The 27566-nt window shown below is 33.1% G+C and overlaps 5 protein-coding genes across 6 annotated transcripts in view; 2 read left to right on the top strand and 3 right to left on the bottom strand.

Annotated features, from left to right (window-relative positions):
• The window catches only part of LOC129802577 (protein yellow-like), a 325562-nt gene that overhangs the window by 281550 nt on the left and 16446 nt on the right, over positions 1-27566 (top strand). The gene's annotated exons all lie outside the window — the stretch shown is intronic.
• On the bottom strand, positions 1711-9601 carry LOC129802583 (uncharacterized). 2 transcript variants are annotated; one of them, XM_055848520.1, is made up of 3 exons: positions 9493-9601; positions 9096-9349; positions 1711-1929 (listed from the first exon to the last, which is right to left on the bottom strand). In XM_055848520.1, exons 2-3 carry the CDS (start codon positions 9328-9330, stop codon positions 1766-1768), a joined length of 399 nt encoding a protein of 132 aa, XP_055704495.1. In that variant the 5' UTR covers positions 9331-9349; positions 9493-9601; the 3' UTR covers positions 1711-1765. The 2 variants fall into 2 exon arrangements, with proteins under 2 accessions (XP_055704495.1, XP_055704496.1); XM_055848521.1 differs by having other exon boundaries at positions 9501-9601.
• On the top strand, positions 9921-15787 carry LOC129802578 (origin recognition complex subunit 4). Its single transcript, XM_055848514.1, has 3 exons — positions 9921-10210; positions 10267-10920; positions 13653-15787. The coding sequence occupies exons 1-3, from the start codon at positions 9989-9991 to the stop codon at positions 14166-14168; spliced, it is 1392 nt and encodes a 463-aa protein (XP_055704489.1). The 5' UTR covers positions 9921-9988; the 3' UTR covers positions 14169-15787.
• On the bottom strand, positions 14181-17795 carry LOC129802584 (tax1-binding protein 3 homolog). The gene is made up of 2 exons (XM_055848522.1): positions 17477-17795; positions 14181-14614 (listed from the first exon to the last, which is right to left on the bottom strand). The coding sequence occupies exons 1-2, from the start codon at positions 17657-17659 to the stop codon at positions 14426-14428; spliced, it is 372 nt and encodes a 123-aa protein (XP_055704497.1). The 5' UTR covers positions 17660-17795; the 3' UTR covers positions 14181-14425.
• On the bottom strand, positions 21089-26477 carry LOC129802582 (transmembrane reductase CYB561D2-like). Its single transcript, XM_055848519.1, has 3 exons — positions 26277-26477; positions 21859-22046; positions 21089-21788 (listed from the first exon to the last, which is right to left on the bottom strand). Exons 1-3 carry the CDS (start codon positions 26398-26400, stop codon positions 21267-21269), a joined length of 834 nt encoding a protein of 277 aa, XP_055704494.1. The 5' UTR covers positions 26401-26477; the 3' UTR covers positions 21089-21266.

Here is a 27566-nt window from a genome sequence, read left to right as displayed (position 1 = left end):
GGGTTCATGGTCTTAGATGTTTTTGAATTTTACATATGTTAAAGTACACGATAAAATAATATACCCCTATTTTTTTTCGCCCAAAAAAAATTCCTGGCCGGAGACACATGGCGTCTCGCGCTTCATTCGTCAATTGAGATTTTTGGCAAATATTTCAAAATGCTCTATCTCGCGAACGGGTTGAGATTTCTTCTTACTCTTTTTTTATTTGAAAGATAATTTTATACTCTTTAAAGCGATATACTAGTTTTCGTATTATCTGCCCAAGTTTTTTTTTGTAACCGTCTTTTAATTTTTTTTTGAAAAAATTTAAAAATTAATTTTTCTCTAAAAACCCCATTCTCAAAAATTTTCATTATTTTACTGTTGATCAGTAACATTGAGTACTACATTCCCTGAAAAGTCGAGCTTCCACTTTTGCGCTTATTTTTTAAAAAAAATATTCAAATTTTAACATTTTCAAAAAAGAAAAAATACCAGTTAAACTCAAAATTTTGAGTTCAATTACGTTAAATCGTATCTTGGTTTAGGTCGTAAGTGTAACAAGGACACCCGGCGGATATCGTCCTAGGTCTCGGCAGTTTTTCCTCCTAATCCCACCTATGCGCCTAGTTATTATGTGCCTTCGCACATTTTTGCCCATTATCCTTTGATAAATTTCCTGCTAAATATTTATATAAACAATGCTGACACATAATAACTCAAGCCCTAACTTAAAGATTTATTTCAGAATTCAGACACACTTCCTGTCTAAAACCAAAATTTTCTGTTTTTTTCCTTATTCTATTTTATTATCATGAACAAAACAAATTATTAAATCATTTAATATACTAGATTTAATTCTCATATCTTTTTAATTATGTATTGCACAAATCGTGAGATTTAATCGATTTAATATGAGAATGAGAATAGTGTAGGGGAAACTGGGGCACCACTAAACACGGGGTACCACCATACACTAATTTTTAGTTCTAAACTACTTGGACTATATCGACCATTTCTTCAATCAGGGGCCCATCAAGCCTAATAAAAAGTGAAGCTAATTTTCACTTTTCTTTGTAAAAATTTTGCAGCTATTGCACCGCGACTTACACAAATTTGCTCGTAGTTCTTGTATAATTTTGGCGAATATTATGAAATATGTATATTTAGATAGCTTTTAATGCACGATTTCGAAATATATCAGACAGATAAGTCAATTCTCTTTAAGAAAAAACTTGCCGAAAGTCTTCAGTGCCTCTATGCAAAAACGTATGGAAAAATGAAATGTCGAGAGGCCCCTGCTTCAATGGACAAGCATCCCTATAATGCCTATAAATTTCCATAAGTCTTGTTCTCTGAAGTCGAATATCTGATTAAAAAATCGCAGAGTTTGGTGCTACCCCGTGTTTGGTGGTACCCCAGTTTCCCCTACACCATTTTTGTGATACTCCCTCGGCACTTCCATGCGATTTGTATAAAAAAAATCTTCAATAATCTGTGCACCGACCGGTTCTAACTGTATCATCATCTACCTTACCTCTTGGCTTAAACAGGTATAAGCAATTTGTAAAATATTTTCTCAGCGATATTCCTGAATTCGTACGATCTTTTACTATTTCTAACAGTGTACGTACCTAGGTAAATAAATTAATAAATTCATCTCAAGAGCGATTGTAGGATTTTTTAATCTACATTTGATTGATGCGATGCCAGGGTTCAAGACTGAGATATTTTCCCCACAATTTGGGAGCCAGTTTATTTGATAAAAAAATTTTATTGCACATTAATTCTGTTTCGTTTTGCTCTTATCTCTTTCTCCTTTGGACTTTTTGGTATTTTTGCTCTCGTCTTTCTGCTTTGCCTTCTTCTCTTCCTTCAATTTCTTCTTCTCAGCCTGTTTTCTGTCCTTTGCTGTGAGTGTCTTGTAGAGTTTTCGCCCAATGAAAACTGCAAAAGAAATAAATGAGGTAAGAATTTGATAAGAATTTCGTAAGTGTGATGCGAAAAACCGGTGAAAACCAACCAGTAGCCCAGAGAATAAGACATCCCACAATGACGTAGAAGAGAATTTGTACTATGATGTTAATTGTAATTGCATATTGAACTTTCTCGGCTATTTTCTCTTTAACAGCCTCTTTAACAGTATTCAATCGCCCACCGAACTCTTGCACATAGGCTTTTTTCTCCTCATCAGGGAGATCTTTCACCTTATCAATTAAATTTTTCAGTTGATCAGTCACCTGGTCAGCCTTTGCACTTCCAACTTTCTGTGCAAGGTACTTCTGGACACGATCAAGATCGGACCCATCTAAACTAACTCCCATTTCTAGTACAGTTTCCTCCATTTCCAACACACAATTGATAGAGAAAAAAAAAACAAATAGAGAAATAACTAAGCGTTTTCACACCTCGTCCGGTATTTATCTACTGCACTTTTGCAATTATATCTTCTAACGCGAAATACGCGATCTTGAGCTCTTGCGTGGCGAGATGTAACTCTCACTGGACTCTGGAAGCGATTGCGTGAGAGCTGGTGAATTTAACTGGCTGTCCGTGGTGGAGAAAATCTTATCGAACAGCCAGGAATTCCGATAACAATTTTATTTCCAGGAATCTATACGAAATTTTGTTGATTTTATTGAAAGAAAGTCAAGAGAAAAATGAAGAAATCTCACTGAAAAATTGTTTTGCGGATAATCTGTTTTCGAGCAATTATCAAAATTTCTTGAAATATTCTGCAACTTCCTGTATAAGCAATTACTTTCATATTGCGAGATATACATCAGTAAATTAGTCGATCGTTATTTTAAAATTACTTTGAAATTATGATTTTTGGGCGCCCCTAGCGTAAATTCCTTCAACTTCCGATGTAAAAGAAAGTTGGAGGTTTAAAAACTTGGTTTTCGATAACGATAAATATAGAAAAATAGTAAAAACAGTTTAGTCATAGAATTAGAAAAAAAAACTTTAAAATCCCTAAAAATATTTTCTGTATTTCAAAATTAAAAAAATATATCTAAAATTATGAAAAAGTATAGGGTAAGTGTGCCAAATTTCGGCATAGTTGCATGCAAGCGTCAAAGTCTCAAGTTTGAAATGTAATATTTTTAATACAAATTGATTTTTTTCATTCTTTCTTCTGAAAGAGTGTTGCTTGGAACCTTGTAAAGAGTTTACCGTCTTTATTTACTCTAAAATCATTCTTAATACATTTTAAAATGAATAAAAATGTAAATATAGCTTCGGTGTCCTATTTCGGCCACCTTCATTCTCATAGTTCCTTGCCCTTCGGGAATTCTTCCTATATCTTTTTCACGTCATTTCGTTTGTCGAAGCTACATTTTTTGTTATTCTTTTGCATTGTATAATCTCTAGAGTACGTAAAATCTAAAAGTTCATGGAAATTCGAGGAACAAAAAAGGTGGCCGAAATTGCAAGCTGGCTGGAATTTGGCACACTTACCCTAGGGAAACGTAATTCAATTCTTGAAAAAACAAATATTTTTAAAAATTTTCTGTAAACTAAGCCAACAACTCTTCCCAACATATTGTCTGTCTATAGAAAATGTTCCTTTTTGAGAACAATAATCCGCACATTCTTATAGGAAATTAATCGTTCTACAACTGTGTTATCACACTTTCACATTATAATTTTAATATGATTCACATTAATTGTCGCTGGTGAGAGTCCAAATGTGTAATTTGTGTGTTTGAATCATTTTATATTCAAAATTTGATCTATTTGTTGATAAAAAAGGTAGACTTGGCCCGCAAAATTTGATATAAATTGATTTATAACATTAATGCAAAAAATTAATGCGATTTTCCCTTTAATTTTTTAATGTGAAAAATATTTATGCTTTAGGTAAGTGTAAACTTATTTTTGCAGGCCAAGTTCACTTCTTTATCAATAAATAGAAAAACCCCAAATATTAAATGACTCAAAGACACAAATAGCATATTTGGACGCTCACAAGCGACAATTAATGTGAATCACATTAAAATTTTAATGTGCAAGTGTGATAACGCCGTAAAGGCATCAACAGTTTGAAAGCAATTTTTGTCAAAAATGGAATTTTTGACAGCATTTTGACGTTTCCACCTACAGCACTGCGAATAATTTCCTTCAAAAGACCATTTTTTGACGAAAATTGAAATGTGTTAGAATCCTAAACTCTACACAAAAATAAATATTTCTTAAAATTGTTCGTAAATGTTTGTGAATTGAATTCCTAGTGGGAACTTACGAAATGCTCGTAAATCGTATAATAACCCACTAAAAATTCGTAAAAGTTTGTACCTTTTTTCTACAAACGTTTTTCATTACATGATTACTTGACAATCATTTTTTGTTCTTTTACAAACATTTGTTCGTAAATGTTCGTAAACACACAAAAATGTTTGAAAAAAATTGTTATTTGTTCGTAATTTTTTGCCAGAGCAACAAAAATGTATGAGCAAATGTTTGTTAAAAAACAAAAAATGCTCGTCAAGATAGCGAAAAATATTTGTGAAAAAGTACAAACTTTTGCAGACTTTTTTTTAGTGGTTTATAGTTACGATTTACGAGCATTTCGTATATCCCAGTAGAAATTCATGAACATTATTTACGAACATTCTAACGAAATATTTTTTTCCTGTGTACTGAAGACTATTTTTATCTGTCTAGAAGGGTAATACAGTAGACTCTCTCTCAATCGGGAATATGGGGCAAAATGTCATCCGGTTTAGCGATAGAATTGAGCTTCAAAGCCTTTGTAAATTCCACAAAAAACACTCAATTATAAAGAATCACGATAAAATAGGAAGAACTACAGCGAATTTGAGCAAATTACCTTCATAATTAAACGTAAAAATTGTCAACAAAATTTGTCGCCCGATTGAGAAAGAGCCGATTGAGTGAGAGTCTACTGTAATGTTTTTCGAGTCATTTTCTAAAAGTTAATTTTATGGAAATTTGTGGAAAATTGACTCGCTGTTTTCACGAGTTTTCTTAAATAAAAGAAATTAACATTCTCTTGAGAATTTTTTTTCTCACTGTCGAAATTAATGAGGAGATATTAGGGTAAAAATGTGTACACCACTTCCAGACACTTCCAAAATTTATATGGAAGAGCCCTTTACACTTCCAACATTTCAGAAGACTCCCGAAAATGCTGCAATACTTCCAGCACTTCCTGCACTCCCATGCACTTCTCATACTTAGAATCAATAATTTATTTAATATTTTGAAATTGGTCAAATATCTAATTAGGAAAACTTAAAAAATCTCAGGAAGTTTATTTTAACGCATATATATTTTTTTTAATATTTTGCTTGTATTTTGAATTCCTAGAGGCAGATAATTCTTGCGTACTGACGATATTTTAATATTATCTGTGTTTTACGAAGATGTACCAAAAGAATTCTTTCTATGGATTTTCCAAGGGACCAGTGAAGCTACTTTTGAAAAAGAAAGTCTCTAAAAAATGTATTGTTGTTTCTAATTTATTTAAATTGTGTTGGAACGATCCGAGGAACACTGCCGATCGCTGGTACTCTTCCCTTATGCAGAAAAATATTAAAAGTTACAGTTGTTCAGTGGATCATTTTTTCGACTTTAGTACACCTATCTTAGTTTTTTGTTAAGTTTGCTAGTTTTTGCTGAGTCGCTCAATTAAAATATGCTAAACAGTCAGCAGTTTTCGAAGGAAAAGTGCTAACCAAGTATATGGAAATGGCACTGCCATGCAAGTGTCGTTTTAAAGTTGGCAGAATTCAGCTGAAAATGCATAATGTTTTCAGCTGAATTGAAATGCCGTACAGTACAAGGTTGTGAGTTGTGATGCCCTGAAAATCGTGACATCGCCATACCGATGATGGCGATGATGGAGTTCTTTTAATTAGAACTAAAGCTATGATCATTGGAAGAGGTATTATTTTTTAAACTTTATCTCGGATCATTCAACTTTTACCCACATTTTCTGCAACCTCTTTATTACTCGGTTATGTATCCGTTTACCTTCAGTTTCATTATCATTTATTTCTATAACAATAATTTTTTCTTCATTTTCAGCGTTAAATTAAACATACAGTGCTGTCTCGCTATATGCACAGTTTGGGTACTTTTTTTGACAGTTCTCTCTCTGAATATGCACAACTTTTTTTGAAATTCCCAACGGTTTTTTTTCTTTCTTTTAAAACATTATCATTTTTTATTGTTCTATAATTCCCCGTGTTATTTTAACTATAATATGAGACAGAAAAAATAAAATTAAGATAATTAAAAACGAGAAAAATTAGTTACCAAGAAAATAATTTTCTTTATTACTTTGTCAAAATGTAAACAAATTGATTTTGAATGCAACCGACACAAAACCTGTGCATATAGAGAGTGTGCATATAAAGAGACAGAACTGTATGCCAGAAAATTTTGTTTAATTAGGTGAGATTCTTACATAATCACGCCTATTAATTTTTGTGGAAATCAATAGCGTCTTAAATATGTGCCATAACTGCAATACGATCACATTTTTAAATTAAAAAGATCTGTAGTGTAGCTTAGAACCTATTTTATTAATATACTTACACAGAAAAAAAATATTTTGTAAAAATATTCGTAAATGTTTGTGAATTCCTTATGGGGGAGTTACGAAATGCTCGTGAATCGTATAACCCAAAAACAAGTTCGTAAAAGTTTGTACTTTTTCCACAAACATTGTTCGTAACATGATTACTTGACGAGCAGTTCTTGTACTTTTACAAACATTTGTTCGTAAATGTTCGTAAACACACAAAAAATTTTCGTGAAATTTTGTCATTTGTTCGTAAATGTTCGTAAAATATTCGTCAGATAAAAAAAAATAAAACAAACAAATGACAAAATTTTACGGACATTTTTTGTGTGTTTACGAACATTTACGAACAAATGTTTGTAAAAGTACAAAAAATGCTCGTCAAATGATCATGTTACGAACAATGTTTGTGAAAAAAGTACAAACTTTTACGAACTTGTTTGTGGGTTATACGATTCACGTGAATTTCGTAACTCCCCCATAGGAATTCACAAACATTTACGAACATTTTTACAAAGTATTTTTTTTTCTGTGTAGGGGAAAGCGCGCTACCTTCGGACAACTGAAGCTTCAAACAATTCAATTTTTTCTCCAGGTTTCTTATGGATTACACCCATAGCTGTTTTCTGAAAATTTGAGGCATTAGACTAGCTATTAAAATTTAATTTTATAATGGGCTAAATTCATTTGCAACACATTGAAAAAATAATGTGTTCGAAGCATAAATCGTCCGAAGGTAGCGCGCTTTCCCCTAACCCTTTAAGGACGAGTGGGACACTTGTGTCCCAAAAACGAACACTTTTTTTATTGTATATAAAGTTATTTTGTCCTCTAGTCCGAAAAAATAGTCTTAATTTTTGGGACACCACGGTGTCTGATTCGTCCCTAAAATGTCAATTTGTCCAAATCGCACTAGAAATATGCCTTCCACTCTGAAAATGTAATACTACTCGTCGGTTCTGCTAAAGTTACACAATTAAAAAAAATGAGGATGGACTAGACAGAGCTGTGCAAAAACCGTTGAAACCGAAAAAACGTCACGGCGTTATCACACTTGCACATTAAAATTTTAATGTGATTCACATTAATTGTCACTTGTGAGCGTCAAAATATGTTATTTGTGTCTTTGAGTCATTTAATATTTGGGGTTTTTCCATTTATTGATAAAGAAGTGGACTTGGCCTGCAAAAATAAGTTTAAATTTACCTAAAGCATAAATATTTTTCACATTAAAAAATTAAAGAGAAAATCGCATTAATGCTATAAATCAATTTATATCAAATTTAGCGGGCCAAGTCTACCTTTTTGTCAACAAATAGATCAAATTTTGAATATAAAATGATTCAAATACACAAATTACACATTTGGACTCTCACCAGCGACAATTAATGTGAATCATATTAAAATTTTAATGTGCAAGTGTGATAACACTGTCAAAATAAGTTTGTTCAGGTAGAGTTTTTAACAATTACCTACAAGTTTCATTCGACATTTGTTCGGTTTCAAACGGTTCTAGAATCATACAATAATTCTAGATATTTTGACCAATAGGGGGAAGTGGGGCACCTTTTAAATTGGGTTTTTTCACCTATTTTTAAATAAATTGAGCCTTATCGTGATATAATTTAGCTGCACAAACAGATTGAGAAGCTAAATTACATTATGATATGGCAAAGTTCCACTTAAACATAGGTGAAAAATTCCAATTTCAAAGGTACCCAACTCCCCCTACTCATTTTGTTCAAATTAAACCAAAAAAATATGGCTACAAGCCTACCATTACGAAAACAATTTTTGTGAATTTTTCTATAGTTATGGAGATCCAGAAAATTACAGATTCAGGTAAATTATAAGGAATTTCAAGGCCTTTGCAACAATACCACATAGAAAAATTTCAGTTCATTTATTTTGCATAAAATTGAATAAAAAGACTTGAAAAATGCAACAATTGAAAACATTAAATTAGCGCCATCTATTTTAAGTTTCTCATTTTTCAGCATCAGAAGTAGTACAGGTTATAACTGTTTACAAACGAAGCAGTTTGTTTAAACTCTAATAAAAATTATTCACCAGAATCAGGGACCCATCAAGACTAATAAAAAGTGAAGCTATCTTTCAGTTTTCCTTGTAAAAATTTTGCAGATATTGCACCACGACTTAAACAAATTTGCTCGTAGTTCTTATACTCTTTCGGCGAACATTATGAAATTATTATTTCTAGATAGCTTTTAATACAAGATTTCGAAATATATCAGACTGATAATTCAATTTTCTTTAGGAAAAAACTTGCCAATAGTCTTCAGTGTCTCTATGCAAAAACGTATGGAATAATGAAATGTCGAGAGGCCCCTGCTAAAATATACAAATGGTTACGATCTTACGAATAATGAGATATCGTAATTGTCCAATGATCAAGCGAATCAAGCCATAGAGGCTTTAAAAAAAAATGTTCTTTTCATAATCCATAGCAAAGTTATCAAATTCCACTTATTACCGAAACATAATCCCAAATATTGAGTGCGTATTGAAATCATAAACAAATTAATCTTCATATACTCACCGAAGATCAGGAGCACGAGCGCAACCGTGACGATAAAGATAAGGTAATTGGGACGTGGAGTCAATCTATTATTGAGAAGGTTCGCTCTTAGTTTTTCCTTCTCCTCCTCAGGCATGTTCATCTGATCCAATACCTTCATAATTTCTTCCATTTTGGGCATTTTGAAGTCTCTCTTGTTGAGGAAATCCTTCAATTTGCCCAGATCCGGAGCAGCACCTTCACTATCTCCACTCATTGCAATGTCCACGTCTTACCTAAATAAAATGAATACGTGGGCAGTTTTTAGCACAACCACAAATATCTCGATATCACAAATTTTTTATTTTATTCCCAGAAGTTCCGGCCTTTCTTCCGGACTTCCTAAACATTTCACCGGAAACTTTATCACAATAATTACCTGATTACCTGGCAGACAACGAAAAGATTAATGGATTTCTGGGAATGTCGATTTGTCCAAGAGCAATACGACAAGACAAATGCGCTCGTTTTATTATCAATGAAGAAGCCTCTATAAAAAACTCTTATCAGCAGATAAAATGACCGGTATTTTAACCTCATTTTTTTCGAAAAAAAGGCGCGGTTCTGGAGTTTGCGCCATCTGACGAATGGAGATAAAGTTGCAGAAAACATAACCTCAATGTAATCGATGTTTTTCAACAGAAATAAAATTTTTAAAATACTTTCTGGAGAATTTTCCTGATTTTCTACTCCTCTGAATTTACTGAAAATCTTCAGTAGTTGCATTTCAGTGAAGAATTTTTAAAAACAAGCGAAAAAATTGCATTTTGGTTGCCTTAACCTTGTCGCTCAGTTCTCCCGCCAAAATTGCAGTTTGAGCGACACTTTGACAGCCATCGTTTTTTCTTTTTTATTTTATTTTTTAAATATAAATCATGATATCCAAAAATAATAGTGAAGGAAATAGTGAACAAATGCACGAAGAAGCTCTCCTGACAAGGAAGTACCTGAAAAATGCACTGATGAACAGTAAAACATCAATTTCTGGGCATGAAGAGCAGAGGCGTCAAGTTGAAGAACTTTTCCGGAAGGTTGCCGGCGATGGGGAGTCAAATTCTGCCATTCTCATCGGTCAGAGAGGCTCTGGGAAGACAACAGTAAGTTAAAGGGAATTACCTAAATTGGCAAAGGATCTAAATTTAATTAATTTCAGCTTATTGCTTCGATCCTGATGGATCTTTTGGGAGAGAATTGGTTTACTGAAAATACAATGATCGTGTACCTCAATGGATTGATCCACACAGATGACAAGCTCGCTCTGGCTTCTATCGCTGTCCAATTGAAGCTAGAGAACACCGTTGATGGAAAAGTATTTGGTTCTTTTGCAGAGAACCTCGAATTCTTGCTGTCTTCCCTGAGGAGAGGAGACAAGAAGCATTCAAAGAGCGTTATCTTCCTCCTGGAAGAGTTTGATCTCTTTTGTTCCCATCACAATCAGACCCTCCTGTACAATCTCTTCGATGTGAGTCAGTCTCCTCAGGTGCCAGTTTGTGTTTTGGGAACAACTTGTCGGATGGACGTGATGGAATTGCTGGAGAAAAGAGTGAAATCTCGCTTCTCTCATCGGCAGTTCTTCCTCTTTCCCACATCTAATGATCCCGAACGGAGAATCTCATCCTTCAGGGAGTATCTCATGCTTCCGACAAAGAAAAATCTCCCTGTGAATGCCAGGAGACATCTTGAGGATGATAATCCTTGTGAATTCAACTTTCTGAGGCTCAAACTTGATGAGACCCCTTGCAAAGTTTCCGGGAAGTGGATTCAAGACTGGAATAAGCATATTCAGGATCTCTCAGCGAAAGAAGAGGTAAGATTTTCTATTTTCAGCATGAATATTCGGTTATTGCAAAAGTTAGGTTATGATATTCTCACCATTTTGAATAACCTCTAAATATGCTAACCTCAAAAACTCACAGATAAATTATTTATTTAACTTCTGACTCTTTCAGTTTTGAATTTCAAATCTAATCTATTTCTTTAATATTCTGTACTGAGATGTAGATATTCTTTTTATTATTTTGAAATAAACAGTAGTCATTGTGAATGTAAGGTTATGATAAACCTAACCTCAAGAAATCAAAGCAAGAAAAAGATCCAAATCCAAAGACTTTCATCTGAGTTTAATTTTGATCATCAATTTGTACATTTACTAAAATTATTACAAGTTTTATTATTATCGGCAATTTGAGTTCAAAATATATAATTTTTTTTAGGTTACATTATAATTTACCTGAATATTCCAAAGTGTTTTTATTTATTAATTTTATTTTATTTTTTTATTATTTAGTGTTTTATTGATATGTTGTATACTAACTGTAGCCTTTCACAAAAAGGCCCTGATTGTCTTCCTTGCTAATTCGCTTATTTTGAAATTCGAGGTTATATTTGGCTTAACATAAAAAAACTTCAAACTAACCTTGCAGCTTCGAAGTTTAATTAAAGATTTATTGTTACTTAAAGTTGAAACATCTGAAAAGTCAATGCAACTATCCGCTTTCTTTTCTTTGTTAAACATCCGGAAAATTTCAATAAATTCTAACCACAAAAATTAATTTATTTTAAATTAAAAATGTCATTTTAATTAGAAATTTTGTAAACATCCCAATTCCTAGCAAAACTCTTGGATTTTATTCGAAAATTCTAATTCCCTCATTAACTTGTTAGACTAAGTTTTTTTTAATTGGTGGATTGTATTAAACATAACCTCAAAAACCTTGGGACGTCTTTTATACAAAGTTTTTAGCTGTTTAAAATTCCGTAATGTTGCAATTTTCGTAATGAATTTGGGCATTAACATACTTTTTCATTCTTTTGCAATAAAAAATCTTCCTTTTCAGGAACAGAAAATTTATTACCCAAAAAATATGGTTAAGTTAGAGTAATTCTTACTTGAAATAGATTTTCCCTTATGGGACTTAATTTAGTTTCAGATTTTAAAAAATCTCCAAAAAGCATGTTCTCTAATTTATAAAAGAGAATATTTTTGAATTTAAGGTTCAGTCCGTTCAGTCTAACCTAAAATTTTCAATTTCATCGAATTCTAACCAAAAATCATGAGATATTCTAAAAGTTTTCAAAACGAAAAGTATAATACAGACAAAAGCGAACGATTCAGTTTGATTACTTCTGTGATTTTCTTAAAACAATTATTGTATTTTAAAATCAGTCAATTAGCAGTTAAAAAAAATTTTTTGATACAAAAAATTGCAATTAAAGTTATAAAGAACACGGATTTTTATCTAGATCCTTCTCCTCCTTTATTACTTGGACAACGTTTCGGAGCTTGTTGGCTCCTTCCTCAGATCTACAATGTATAACATTTAACATGATAAAAAAAGAAAAAAAAACCTGAGCAAGGAGCCAACAAGTTTCGAAAGGTTGTCCAAGTAATAAAAGAAGATAAGGATCTAGACCATTTCCAGACCATTAGAACCATTTCTAGACGCTTTAACTTTGACAGAAGATTCAACACATTAAGTTCATATTTTTTTCTGAAGAGAATTACATGAATTTGCTCCTTGGCTCTTCTAGAATGTTACTGTTTAGTGAAAATTCTTTAGATATAATTTGAAAACTTCTTAAAAACAAGAAAAATACGCGAGTGTAAAATGCTGCTATTGGAAACAAATTAATCCAAATGGAGACAAGGGAAAGTTTCTAATTGGAGACAAACAGTGTAAGTGAAACCGCGACGAAAGGCTTCCAAAACCTTGTTGAGTTGCTCTTGAGGGTACGATTTGTTCTTATTCCTGGTCTTTTCTCCTTTCCCATCTAAAACAATAAGAAAATCTCTCCAAAAAAATCATATTTCCGGTGTTTCCTATTGAAGCATTTGCAGACACTTCAGAAAAACACTCTTTGTTCACGAAATAGGTAATTATTTCATTTGAAAACTTCACGTACCTTTAACAATAGAGATTAGCACTTAATTTAAATAAAATTAGCCAGAAATATGACATAAATGTTAAACAAAACGAATGAACAACAGTCACTTTATTTTGTTTTTCATTGGAAAACATGGTCGATCTATGAAAATTCGATGGTGAAAAGGTACACTTTTAATTTTTCTGAGAAATTAACAAATTAAAATGTGTGAATATGAATGGATTTTCGCTTTATTTGGAGCAAAATTAACTAAATAATGAAACTGAGGTATAGAAAATTTATAAATATAGTAATTTAGTACTGTATTTATCATGTAAACAGTGACGTTTCCATTTAGAGGAGCGAAAAATTTCCATTTGAAGCAGGTTTTGAATTAGCTTAATTTACCCTAATTTTTCAAAAAAAAAAAAAAGACATCTTAAGCAAAAGGGAATCAGGCTATTTTAAATAATTTAGGTTAGGTTAACCTTAGTCACTTTTACTTCATAATATCTTTGACAAATAAAATAACCAGATACTTTGTACAATAAAAACTCCTTTGGAATACGGGAAAGTGCCTATGCTTCGTACGATCCCAAGCTTTATAATGACACTATCGTATCATCGTATGCAATATTCTGAATGGTTCTGAATATCCATTTTTGGGATTTTCAGATCCGGCGTTGCCTGAAAGCAATGTACGAGATCGACATCTCTGAACAGGCATTCAAAACCTTCCTGATGGAGATCATATCAATGATTTCCCCTCACAAACCAATCCTCAATGAGACTGACGTTCTGAGCGTGATGAAGAAGTATCTTGCGGATGAGAAGATTCTCATTCTCAGAGATCTCTCTGTGATGGAGTTCTGCCTTATAATCTCCATGAAGCATCACTGTGAGATCTATGATCGTGATCCCTTCAATTTTGAGATGATTTACGATCGCTTCGTAAAGTTTGCCAACAGCACAAAGTCTGTGCAACACTGGAGCCGAAATGCCATGTTCAAGGCTTTTGAATTTATAGCTCAGCAGGAACTAATTGCTCCAATTGGCCAAGGAGCAAAGATTCAGAAGGAGTTTCAAATGTATCGATTAGTATTGACATTTGGACAGATTGCAGAAGCAACAAAAACCTATCCTGGACTTCCGACAGATATTGGACAATGGGCACAGAGTTCTTTGGTATAAAAAGGCATGGTAAGTTATGGCATGTGAAAACATGTATTTAAATTGTTTGTAAAATCAATAATAATTCGTACACTTTGATAAAAAATCTCTTATCACATAAAATGCAATATCTAAAATATTTGGAATGATGAGTGTAAAAAGTGAGCTGCAAGTCAGCAATAATGGAGGAAAAATGGGGAGCAGGACTTTTGGCAGAATGTATGTTTGTGAGGGGATTTGTGGGAAAGTGCGAGTGAATGATGATTTGTGGCACAGAATTACGTAGAGGTGACTCCCTTGCGAGCCACTAGGAGATTCAGCACAGGATTCTTCCGGATGTAGCTGACAGCCTTCTTGTGGGTCACCATTGTGAAGTCATAGCCGTTGCACTGGAGGATCTTATCATGGATCCGAAGGCCTGCCTTTGCAGCCGGACTACCTTCATGGACTTCCGTCACGTAAATGCCCTGTAAGAACATGGAAGATTCTAAGGTCTAGCATTCTGGAAATTTTTCCTTCGCCATTGTTTTTTTCTTCTAAGTTTACTGTTTAATAACCGATTTAAACCGATTCTGATTCCTGATTTCCCAGTATGATCATCGTAATATCCATTTCGTCCAATAGTAAACCGGTTCCATCATACCCTTTCCCACCTTTCTACTCCCAAATCTGAAGAAGAAGTCATCAAACCCCAAAACGTTGGCAAGGACTACTAGGGAATAAGTACCAGGTCAAAATTCCGTGTTTCACTCATTCCTTGTTGTTGCCTCAGGGTTACATTATCTTCTGAATCACTTACAGGAATGAAGGATATTGCATCGAACAGCAAAGGAGTTTTAAAGCAGAGGAAGCAACAAGCAACTGATTCTTTACTTATAAAAACGGAAGCAAAGTACTACCTCAGTAAGTTCTCTAAATGAAATATGATTACTTTCTTTTAAGTTCCAGGGCATGCAAATATCTCAGGAAATGAGATTACGGAGAGGTCATCAAAACTCGGAATCAAGAGTCCTTTCATAGGGCCCAAATCCCCAAAAGAGGTGTGTAAGTAAACATGCCAACACAGTAAAGTAGGGTCGTTCTCTACAACCTCACTGTGGCAATGTCCGTTATATTCGAAGGTGACAAGTAGCGACAGGAGTGGTGTACCCACCCAGTAGCGAGAGTAAAACTTACATGTAAGTGATAGTGATTGTAAGGATCCGTGTAAGCCTTACTTTTAAACGACATTTAAGTCATGTGAAAGCTTTACAAATTTATTGCTTTCAAAATAACTAACATGTATGGTATATGAAAGTATACACTGTCATGTAAGGAATAAATAAGTCACAGTGTAAGGCTTTCTTTCAATTAACATGCAATACATATTAAAGCTTTACTATGTATTGCTTTCGTAATAATAACAAGTAAGGTAATTGAAAGGGTACACCATCATGTAAGGCTTAAGTAACGTAAGATATAAAGCTTTCTTTTAATCAACACGTAAACTATTTAAAGCTTTACCATGTTTTGCTCTCATAAAACTTAGAAATAAGGTATATGAAAGTTTATACTGTCATATAAGGCATAAATACAACATGATGTAAGTTTTTCTCTTCTTCTACAAATAAATCATTATGAAAGTTTTACTTTTTACTATGTATTGTATGCATATTAATCATCATGTAAGTTCTATGAAGGATACGTTATCATGTAAGACATAAGTATGCCTTACGAATGGCTTACTGGAAATTTTCACTTTAAAGATATAATTCATGCGAGCTACACCGGAGTTCTGATACAAAAGGTTCAGGTGAAATATTTTATTTCTATTCATCAGTGGGGTTTTGTTTTTAACTAAAACCTACTGTTAAGATGAATGATTATGAATATGATACTTGTGATCATATTCTGAAGTGAGTTCTCTAATGAGTGAGTTCTCTCAACTTTTTCTACGAATGCTTTTCATGAAAAGCGTTCGTCGGCCTTATATTTAAGGCTTACTTAGGTGACAAAAAAGTAGTTATACAATGTTAAACGTCCGTAAAAGATAGTTTGACGTATGACTTACAAGTTGGTCCTTTTTAGGGCTTACCTTGAATATTTTTTGCCTTCTGAAATGCTTTACATGAATGCAATTCTTATGGCTTACAAGTATTTATTACTATAGTTTTACAGAATTTGTTTACAAATGCTTTACTTGTGTATTTATGTAAGGTATCCTTAAAAACCATAAAAATGCATCCAATAGCTTTCTTATGCTTTGTAAGGCTTACGTAAGTGACAAAAGTGTGGTTATACCATGTTAAACCTCCATATAAGCGATAGTGATTTGTAAGGCTTACATGCACTATCATGTAAGGCTTATGTAAGACATCTTTTCGCTACTGGGGATAGTAAAGAAGTCAAAAATGTGTAATATGAAATGTGAAATATGAAAAATTAAGAATGAAGGAGCAAAAATTAAAAATTAAACACGGTCAGTAGAAAAACCTCAAAGAAGTATAGGAATGTAGCGAAGGAATTATGAGAGAAAAACAAGACGACAGGCCAAACACGCCCTCACGCTAAACGCCACCATTCAGCACCAAAGGGCTAAAGAAGCAACCAAAAGGGGAGTAGATCCAATACGGACAATGTTAGGATAAAGGATTACGTTATTTGACATAAAGTTCTCATTATCCCTGCTCCTAATAACTACATCCCGTTCTGCGGAACTTTTAAACTTTACTAAACCTATTGTACGCTAGGCTTTCTGGGATGCCCTATTCCGACCTTCAAACTCGCCTTTAAATTATATTTGACCTTAAAAACAAAACGTATAAAAGAAATAATTATAGAAGTGGCGTACGGACTAATATCAAGCTCAATAAAATCGTTTAGAGGTGAACAAGTTACGTTACAACCCTGTTGTACCTAAAACCGTTTCATACTTTTTGGGAACTCTACAAACTTTTCAAACGTATCAGAACCATGGGGTTAATAAGTCGGAAGTCGGATTAACGATTAAACTTAAAGTGACAGATCACTTAATCGTCGACGAGCGGTCAATGTGACTGGCTGATCGGAAAACAAAGTAAACCGTAAATATCCGAAACCTCGAAAACAATAAAAAATTGTAGGATTCCCTCTCGACATAAACCGAAAAAATAAGTTTCAGTGTTAGTTGAAAGGACTTCATTAAAATTAAAATCGTATTAACTTTTCGCGGAAGACTTCTGAGGAATTCACTCAAGACCCAAAAGTAGGTGTCCCACACCGTTTGGCCTTGGCCTTAGCCTCTGGATTACAAAGCCTTGCAAAGCCCGGCTGATAACTCCACCCAAAGTACTTTATGAACAAATACTCACATTGTCTGTATATCCCTGAGGGCTCTTTTTGTAGTCCTGGTCGATTCCGCCCCCAATCTTAAAGCCGCACTTGAGGATTTCACGCCCTTCCTCATCAATGTCCTGCTCCTTGTGCAGCGTGATGGGGATACTCAGGCACTCCATCGCCGTGCCCGCCTGGTGCTGAAAAGCCATCTTTGCCATGGTTGAGCGTGTTTTCTTGTGTCCACACCACTAATTTAATTCACGATTAATCATCCACCGAGGCGTAGTTTTACAAAGAAAAATCCAAACACCCAAGGAAAAAAAACACCAGCGGAATGTCAGGAAGCACGATGGGCAACTGAAGCACACAAGATTAATGAATTTTTACATGGACTTATTTTTTACCGGCCGTAGGTAATTTATTGTAAAAATTGTTTATCTGTCGAAAGATAGCAGTGCAATGGAAAACACTTTTTCTAAATATATAAAAATTTTGTTGATAGAAGATAGAAGACAGATTTTTTTTATTTTTCATTTTAAGAAAATAATATTAAGATTTTTTATGTCTATTAGTATTACAGTAGAGTCTCGCTATAGGCCATCGCTCTATAGTCCACAATTTATCGACCGTTGATTTCAAAACACTGATTTTAAGTTAGGTTATGTTTTTTGTATGCGACATGCATAATTATTTTAATATTTTTGGCAAACTTCATTAAGTAGTTGTGATAATTGTGATCCACAATGAAGAGAGCAAGGCCAAGTACCACAATCGCAAAGAAAGTGGAAGCCGTCGAGCAATTTCAATACTAAAAATCGTTGATAATTTTAAAAAATGACATGGACTATAGTGCGACCCAAGTGTCAAATTTGAAACCAAATATGGACTATAGCGAGACTCTACTGTATCTTTAATTCTGTAACTGAAATGGAAGTGTCAAATATAGACTTTCTTTAATTTTTTTAAAATTTGATCGGAGGAATCTTATTTCCTTTACTATATTAAACATTGGATTAACTTATTACAAACTACTCAGCGTTTTCAGAACCTGTTGTAAACGTTCTCCAAATAAAAATATGGATTTCATTTGTGAGAAGACATATTAGTACAATCCTGGATATAATTACAATCGATCGATAAGAAACAGTTAGTATTTCTGATGAGTAACTTAATAGATCATAAAGAAAGTCTGAGTTCAGGCCTTTACACATTGGAAGTAATTTTCTTCAAAAATTGTATTTTTGATAGTATTTTGAGGTTTTCAACTACACTGTGGACAATTTTCTTCAAAAACGCAATTTTTAACGAGAATTACTCCCAATTTGTAGAGGTCTCTAGCAGTACCGCACATCGCTCAAAAACAAATAAACAGAAGTAATCTATCAGTACTCCCAGACGTCATCTTTAAATGTGAGATTCACAAATAAAAATACACCTGCTTTTGCCTTGTACCATATTCATCCCTTACATACCATCAGTTGTACCAGTCACTGAGTTATCTGCATTTCCTTTGTGTCTGCATTACTTACAAACGACAACGAAGCGATATGGTTTACAACAGATGCAAACACAAAGGAAATGCAGATAGCTCAGTTGCTGATACAACCAACAATCTACTGTAGTACAAGGATACCAGAAAGAAAACTCTTTAACCATTTAACTCTTTCGCGTCTTTAGGGTCATATATGACCCGGGGAAAAAAGTTTCTTTTTGGCTATTTACATTAATTGAAATCTAACTGGAGTCTTGAGAAAATGAGCCAAGAATCTCACATCCTTCTATTATAATGTCGTGCACGAACAGATAGATTTCAATTAATGTAAATACCCAAAAAAAACTTTTTCCCCCGAGTCATGACATTACCCTAAAGACGCGAAAGAGTTAAGGACGAGAAGGTTAAAAATCGGGGGTCAGAAAAAATCACTTTTTCTGACTTTTTAGATTAAAATACAACTTTGGACGACCGTAGGAAAAATTTCATTTTTGGGTCACCGGTGACCCAATCGTCCTGAAAGGGTTAAAGGAATATTCAAGTACAGTTCTGCAGAAATAAATTTGTGATAATACAGGTTGTGGAAAAAGAAAGAATTTGTAGTACATAAAAACAAGCTAACGAACAGTGAAGTGTCTTCACTGTTTCAGGTGGTCAATATTTTCTTCTATGCAACAAAGTTTTCCCCGTTCAAATGAATTAAGGAGCTGAACTCCCTCCAGATGCATTGGGGTTGTAATCCATTCAGAACAGCAAATAGCGTTGCTGAGACGATTACATGAAATCTGGTATGATTGAGAGAGGTAGGAAGATCAGTAACTGCCACAAAGAATTGAAATGTTCGACCACTAATTCAAATAAAAACAGTTGGCCACAGATCAATATCCAAAAAGGTGAAACATAGACCAATTCTTAAACTTTCCTGGTATATTTAAAGAAAGATTGGATTAATTCTAGACAATCTTTCAGATAATTCTCATATTATTGTATTTCCAATGTATAAGTGAAATCTCAATTGATGTGGTGGAATTGAGGGACAGAATTTCAGAGACAGATCACAAATGTGAGTTTAGTCCACGAGGGAGGTGCGTTGGAGTGCTCGAAGCTGTGGTAAAGAGAGAAAGAGAAAAAAAATGCCAATGAATTCTTGTTTTCCTGTTGTGAAAGGATTACATCCCATGACGCATCCGGAGAGAGTTCAGCTCCTTAATTCACTTAATCTAACCATCGCCATTATTCTACCAAAAAAAGTGATTCATGTTAATTTTATATCCATTAAAATCCATTAAAATTTTGACTCCTGCTTAATAACCTTGGATTTAATTCCAAGAGATATCTTATTGTTCCAAAAAAAAATAAAATTTTGACTCCTGCTTAATAATCTTGGATTGAATTCCAAGAGATATCTTATTGTTCCCAAAAAAAAAGTAAAATTTTGACTCCTGCTTAATAACCTTGGATTTAATTCCAAGAGATATCTTATTGTTCCCAAAAAAAAGTAAAATTTGGACTCCTGCTCCAGAAATACTCTGATACAAATTTTGTTCCAGGATTCATTCCAAAAGTCCTTGATAATTCAAGTCAAATATCGTCAAATATATAATAATATATAAATTTAGAAATTTTAAGAGCAAATTGCACAAAGTGATTTTGATAAGGAAACTATGGGTCCTTAAAGGACGAGACTCTATTGTCCTATTAGTTAAGGATATAGAAAATATATTGAGACTAGTCCCGTTCCTTTGGTCCTTATAGTAAGGAAAATAACATGCCCCATCCTTGGGCATTGCAATCACTCAGCAATACTCAATATTCTATTCTAATAGTTCAGTCCTTCAACGGATCCTATCAACATTCTGAGAAGAAAGATGAAGGTTTTCTGCCTTTTTAGTCTAAAGGACTTGTTTGATGATAGTTCCATCACAGGATGTATCGGGATTCGCTGTAAATTTTGATAATAAAGTCCCTACACCATTAACATGTGCTTGAAGTGGGCTTTAAAGAACATTTAACAATTTCTTAAAATATTTATCCATGTTCATCTTTGAACACACTTCAAAAGTAAACTAGTAATCACCACAATAAATACGTACGTAGAAAACTTTAGCAGGATAAATCAAATTATACTTAAGATTAAATTAATTGATGTTCATAATTTAATTACAAACAAAATTTAAAGCACTTTATTTGATGTAAAAATACAAAAATTACATTTTTCTACATCTGTGATTTCTAAAATCTAAGCACTCGGCACGAATACCAACATCAGAATATCAAGTTTGGGAATCCCGCGCTTTCAACAGTCCTGTACAAAAAATTAGGAACATTTGTTTTTAGAGACTTGCTCTCATGAAAGCAGTCTTGAAACGAGATACAAAAGTAGTCACTGGTTTCACGAGAATATAGATCCCAGATAAAACTAGGATAAATCCTCCGATCCATTTGGCTGAGGAGAAACTGTAGCGTTCAAAGAAGTCAGAATTCATTCCTAGGATTAGCGTAGTAATTGCCATAATGTACAAAATGCTACCGAAGACAGAGTGGATGAGTTTGGCATAGACTGGACGGAGGTACTGCCGGAGATCGTAGCTGTATTTAGTCCAAATGCCTCCAGCGGCTCCGAGGACTGTTAAGATAATGGTGACGAGGCCCACAATAGCGTGATTGGTGTGAAAATGAGGTTTATCATTGATGAATTTATTGGCCAGGATTATTATAAATCCAGCTGTGATGCAAGAACCGCCAATGGTCTGCAGAATCCAGTGAAGCTTTACTCTCCATTTGAAATTCTTATTTTTTGCCAAGAGATTATTCTCCGAAAATGAGAGAATTGCCTCCGTCATAAAGATCACATACTGAAACAATGGAAGAAGATAAAAGAGGTCAGATGACGATTAACAAAAAAAGATTATTTGGGATACTCACTCCGGTTGTCATAAGAGTTGGATGCCAGGAAAACAGGAACATGCCCTGGGAGAAGCTCACGTAGATCACATATCCTGTGAGGATAAGCAAAAGGCTGTGTATCACAATGTTCATCACAATCTGCGCCCAGGATGTCGGTGTTTGCTGCTCCTGGCGATTTGTGTTCATTTTTCTGATCCCACTGACGTCTGCAAGAGATACTCTTCGTTATCGACTGGGCTTTTGACTTGGTTGGGAGTGTCTCAAGCCAGCGTGGTGAGTTCAGTTGAAAGGGAAAGTGAGAAAGATCGCGGTTTTATTTAAAAAAAAACTATTCTGTCTGCGCTTTTATTACTTTAATTTTGATTAAGAAGATTGAATTTTTAAAATTATCTTAACTGTGTTAATACACTTGCACATTAAAATTTTAATTGGATTCACATTAATTGTCGCTGGTAAGAGTCCAAATGTGTAATTTGTGTGTTTGAATCATTTTATTTATCAATAAATTGAATTTTATATTCAAAATTTGATCTATTTGTTGATAAAAAGGTGGACTTGGCCCGCAAAATTTGATATAAATTGATTTATAGCATTAATGCAAAAAATTAATGCAATTTTCTCTTTAATTTTTTAATGTGAAAAATATTTATGCTTTAGGTAAATTTAAACTTTTTTTTGCAGGCCAAGTCCACTTCTTTATCAATAAATAGAAAAATCCCAAATATTAAGTGACTCAAAGATACAAATAAGATTTGGACGCTCACAATTGACAATTAACGTGAATCACATTAAAATTTTAATGTACAAGTGTGATAACGCCGTAAGGTTAATTTAAGTTACTATATGACAGCTTTTTGATGAGGAAAATCATTTCGTGTCCTAGTAAGGAATACGATAATGTTTTTTTTTTTTTAATTTTTCTAGAGAAAGAGAAACAAAACTTTAATAAAGATATTTTTATTTCAAATAAGACTTTCTTTTGATGTATATTATCCATATGGTCCATAAGCAATTAAATATTTTATACCGTAAAATATTTTAATGCCACCTTGACTCGCGTGACCTTGAAATTATTTAAAATTTTAGCCAATCAAAAACGCGATAGAACAAAAATATTTTAATGGGTTTTAAATCATTTAATTATCTTGCTAAAAATGCTTAAATTCAGTCCCGGGACATTTTCGGGACCAAAAAAAAAAACGCGCGAAATGGCATTATGCATCGAGGAAAATTGCATACCCACAGGGGCATTCTTTTGAATAAATCGGCCGTAGAACGATTTTCGCGCAGAGTAAAAGTAGTCAAAACGAAAAGATTCAACTGTTTTATCGAAATGCAGTACTTTTTGGCCAGAGTTCTTCAATAAATGGTTAGAATATTTAAAAAAAAATTACCTTAATAAAAGAAATTAAAGTTTAATTCTGAAAGAGTAGCAAAATGTTTTTAAATTTCCCGCGCCGCAGAATAGTATACATTCAGGCGTATTTCAAAAATGATTTAATAAATTGACTCCCAAAAGTAGGCAAACTTGCATAATTGTATGTGCATAATCTCGGCAGGTGCATAATCCCGAAGTGCATAATGCCGGGACTGATGTAATTCATTAATTTTAGCTGAATACTAAAAACGTTTTTCATTATTTTCAATCTGTAAAATGTTAGCAAAGTTTATTGTAAAATGTCTAATAAAACGCTTATTCAAAATTACAAATACACGAAATATTCAGGAAGAGTTCTTAAAAAAAACTCAGTTATATTTAAGTATTTTATCAGTTATATATTGAAATATTTTCATTTAACACTTTACATTTTTTGAAAAGTACATTCAGTTATAAACTATCTATTTCAAGTAGCTAATGTTTCAAGTGAAATCTCATTAAAAAGCTTAGGAAATTTCTTGTAATCATTGTTATCTAAATCTGAAGGTATTAAGAATAAAAAAATATATCATACTTCGAAAATTTCAGTATAGGCTTTCTAGTTTAGAAATAATTTGGAACAATCTCAATCGTGCTTTCAACCTACTAAAAGTTTAAGAAAAATGTACCTTCTCATTGTAAAATCTTAATCTATTGACTAAATTACCATATTTCGTAAAAAATATTAATTTATAATGTCAGCCTAGGTTTGGTCTAACCTCTGAGAAACTAAATAAAAAAATCGACATTCTATTAGAAAAATGGACTGAGTTTTTACTCAGAATCAATCTCAATCGGATTATATATAATATAATAGAAATAGACCATAATAGATTTAAAATAATTTTAATTTTTAGTTTTAATTCAAGCATCTGAAATAATTAATAAATTTTGAATGCTGAGTAAATTTTAAGAACAGAAGTAAGGTAAAGTACCCTTACTCGACCGGGTTCCTCTATTCGACCGGTGGGTCAATTTTTGAATATTTGATGGTGAATTTCATCAATTTCTATGAATTTGTCACTGATTCGTATTATTTAAAGAATAATTGACCTATTAATGTTAGATCATACACAAAATATTATAGCAAATATAATTAAATTGAATAAATAAATCTACCGGTCGAATAGAGGAACCGGTCGAATAAAGGGTACTTTACCTTATCTAGTACATAGAGTTCCGGCTTAAGTGAAAACAGATTGAAAGAACTTGATATGAATTGCCTACTATTATTATATAAAATAATTTTTGAAATGCTCCTCTAAATGTATGCAAATCCTTTTTCAATCGGTAAATTTGAAATATAATTATTATGAACCGTTGACGCTCAAGGCTGAAAAATTGGCGCCGAAAATGATTTGCATACATCACGGCATTTCCGTAACTTATTACAAAGATATCTCCTGTGGGTATGCAATTTTATGTGTCACTGGAGTGAATTTGTACGTGGGCTTTTTTTCGGTCCCGAGAATTTATTTGAAAACAAAACTCCCTGTTATATGGCAACACTCTCTTGTTTTTCAAAAGCCTATGGAATGTACAGTAGAGTTCCTCAAATTTGAACATTTGGGGGTTATAGATGACATTTCTCACTCCTCAAATTTGAACAATATTTTCAAAAACGTAACAGAATTCATGTAAAATGCACTTTCCCTAAATTAAGATAAATTACTTTAGTTAGAGAATATATGATTGTAATTTATTGGGTAAATAAATGAAATTTGTTGCGGAAGTTAATATAATACGATAATATTGAGGAAACACCAGCGAAAAATAGTACAAATTCAGACTCCACGCAAAAATTTCTGCACATAACCTCAAATTTTGCATTACATACTCAACCGTCGTTCAAATTTAAGGAACTCGGAACCTAACCTAAGAAAACTAGAACCAAACAGAACAGTATTAGGCAGTAAACCTAAGGTTTTTTTTTCTGAGTCAAAAAATAAATTTTTAGCATTGTTCAATGATTTTTATTTTGAATATAATGTTTTTAAAATATAGATTTCTAACCTCAAATTCTATCCAAGTCGTCTAGTTTTCTAATTTGTACAAGAGGTTATGTAGCAATTTTACAAATTGATTGAGTTTGTGGGTTTTATTAGTTTTATTAATTAAATTGCTGTAGAAATAGCTTGGATTAAAAGATTTCAAGCCCTTTACCCACTTTGTAGGTTACATCTAACATAACCTAAAAAGCGGTTATAATTTTTAGACCAAACAAGTCAATGAACTCCATTAGGTTTAACTGTTTCACTTCATATTTACTAGTATTTTTAAACTGGATTACTAAACCACCTAAATATGAGATATTTATCTATCAAATTTACATTTTGATACCTAGCGTATACAAAAGATTGATACCCTTACATTTTGATTATGCTAAAATATTGTTATGTGTTAAAATACGTGCTTCTTTGAAGCCCGTTGCGACTTTATCCCATTCCTATGTCCTACTTCTGTCTTCTCACACTATACCAAATGAGATTATTAATTTCATTTTATTCTTCTGAAGTCTCATTTAAACTTATCTTGTAATTTTTGTTAATGATTTGCATAATGGATCTGGATTATAATGAACTAGCTTATACGGTCAATTACACCATGAGTTTCTGCCATTTACCGGTTATGGTAAGACGGCGGCAGACGCAACGACACAGAAAATGGGAAAATAAAATAAAACAATAAATTTATTTATAATCAATACAAAAGACGAATTTTAAATTTAATAAGCTCGTGCGGTATGATTAGAATATCAACACAGAAATATTCTCGCAAAATATTTTTAGATGTCATACCGGTTTAAAATGTATTTGAACTGGTTCATATAAATCATCTCAAAACCTACCCAAAATAACGTGGAAATATTACTAAGAAAATTGCAAGAAATATTATCTTATCTTTTCGAGTACATTGAATTATGTTGTAATATGTAATGTATTCCCGGGAAAACTTCTCTTTGTTAATCAGTCATTTTCTTCGAAATATCACTCAATCCTTCTGTTTCAGAAATTCTCACCTGTTCTGGACGGTGCATCTTCACCAAGCAGAGTTGCAGTCTCTGCCGAGGAATGTTCCCTGTTAACAAGCGCCGGAGTGACTTCTCCTTCAGAATCAGAACGAAAGGTATGATAATTGCTCATATTCTCCAACAAAAGTAGAAATTTTAGTTAAAGAACACAACTTCCACCTCGGTGGAAGTAAGATAAAGAACTGAGAACAAATGAAAGGTGAGAAAGGGGCTTAGGAACAGTAAGCGACTGATAGCAGTGATAAGAAGGTGATAATTCACGATGAAAAAGTGTCTTGAGAAGGTAAGTGAGGAAACTTATCAGTTAAATTGCCACAATACTTGCCCCTATCGATGAAAACTATCATTTCCATTCGTTGAATTTGAGAATAATTTTCCAATAGAGAAAATTAACACAGAACGGGAATTTTACGTGTTTGTGAAAAGTTGATGAATGAATTTCTGTTTATACAAGAAAGACCTCAATTTGTGGGCGTATTATCATAATATTTGATAACGATATGCATCATAATACTTAACTGTCTGAACGTCTTCTTTGCCATCTGTAACACCAACAATGGTGTGAATTACTTAATTTTTCCATACCGCAGAAGAATCAATATTACATGACTAATGGTCGAATTCTCTGAAGACGTCTCGTTGTTAAATGTTTTGTGGATGGAACAAGGAGACCTTTCATGACATGAAGTCATTGAATTAACTTGAGCCGCAAGTGCGTGAGACTTTTTTCCCTTCCCATATTTTATCTATACGAAAGAGTTTCCATACTAAAAGTGCAAGAAACCAAGAAATTTGTCTTTTAAGTAAATTTCTCCTTCAAAGCCACATCAAAATGATTCTTTGAGCACGTCGCATTCATATTAATTTGCAACGATAAACCGCCTTTTATTGCAAGTGATGAGCTTGTGGATGTGCGAATTATGCAATTTTGGCGGGAAAACCACATTCACCTTTCAGACTTTTAAATTTCACTGATATTTTTGAAAATTTAAATTTTCAAGACTTTGTTAAAGTCTACAGTAGAACACCGCTATAGGCCATCGCTTTATAATCCACAATTTATCGACCGTTGATTTCAAAACACTGATTTTAAGTTAGGTTATGTTTTTTAGTACGCGACATGCAATGCTGTCATAATTATTTTAATATTTTTGGCAAACTTAATTGAGTAATTGTGATAATTGTGATCCATAATGAAGAGATCGAGGACAAGTACCACAATCGCAAAGAAAGTGGAAGCCGTCGAGCAATTTCAATACTAAAAGTCGTTGATAATTT

The sequence above is a fragment of the Phlebotomus papatasi genome, chromosome 2 (assembly GCF_024763615.1).
Source record: "Phlebotomus papatasi isolate M1 chromosome 2, Ppap_2.1, whole genome shotgun sequence".
NCBI classification, from domain to species: Eukaryota; Metazoa; Arthropoda; class Insecta; order Diptera; family Psychodidae; genus Phlebotomus; species Phlebotomus papatasi.
The sequence above is the reverse complement of the archived record's forward strand: the minus strand, read 5'-3'. Positions and strand labels throughout refer to the sequence as shown.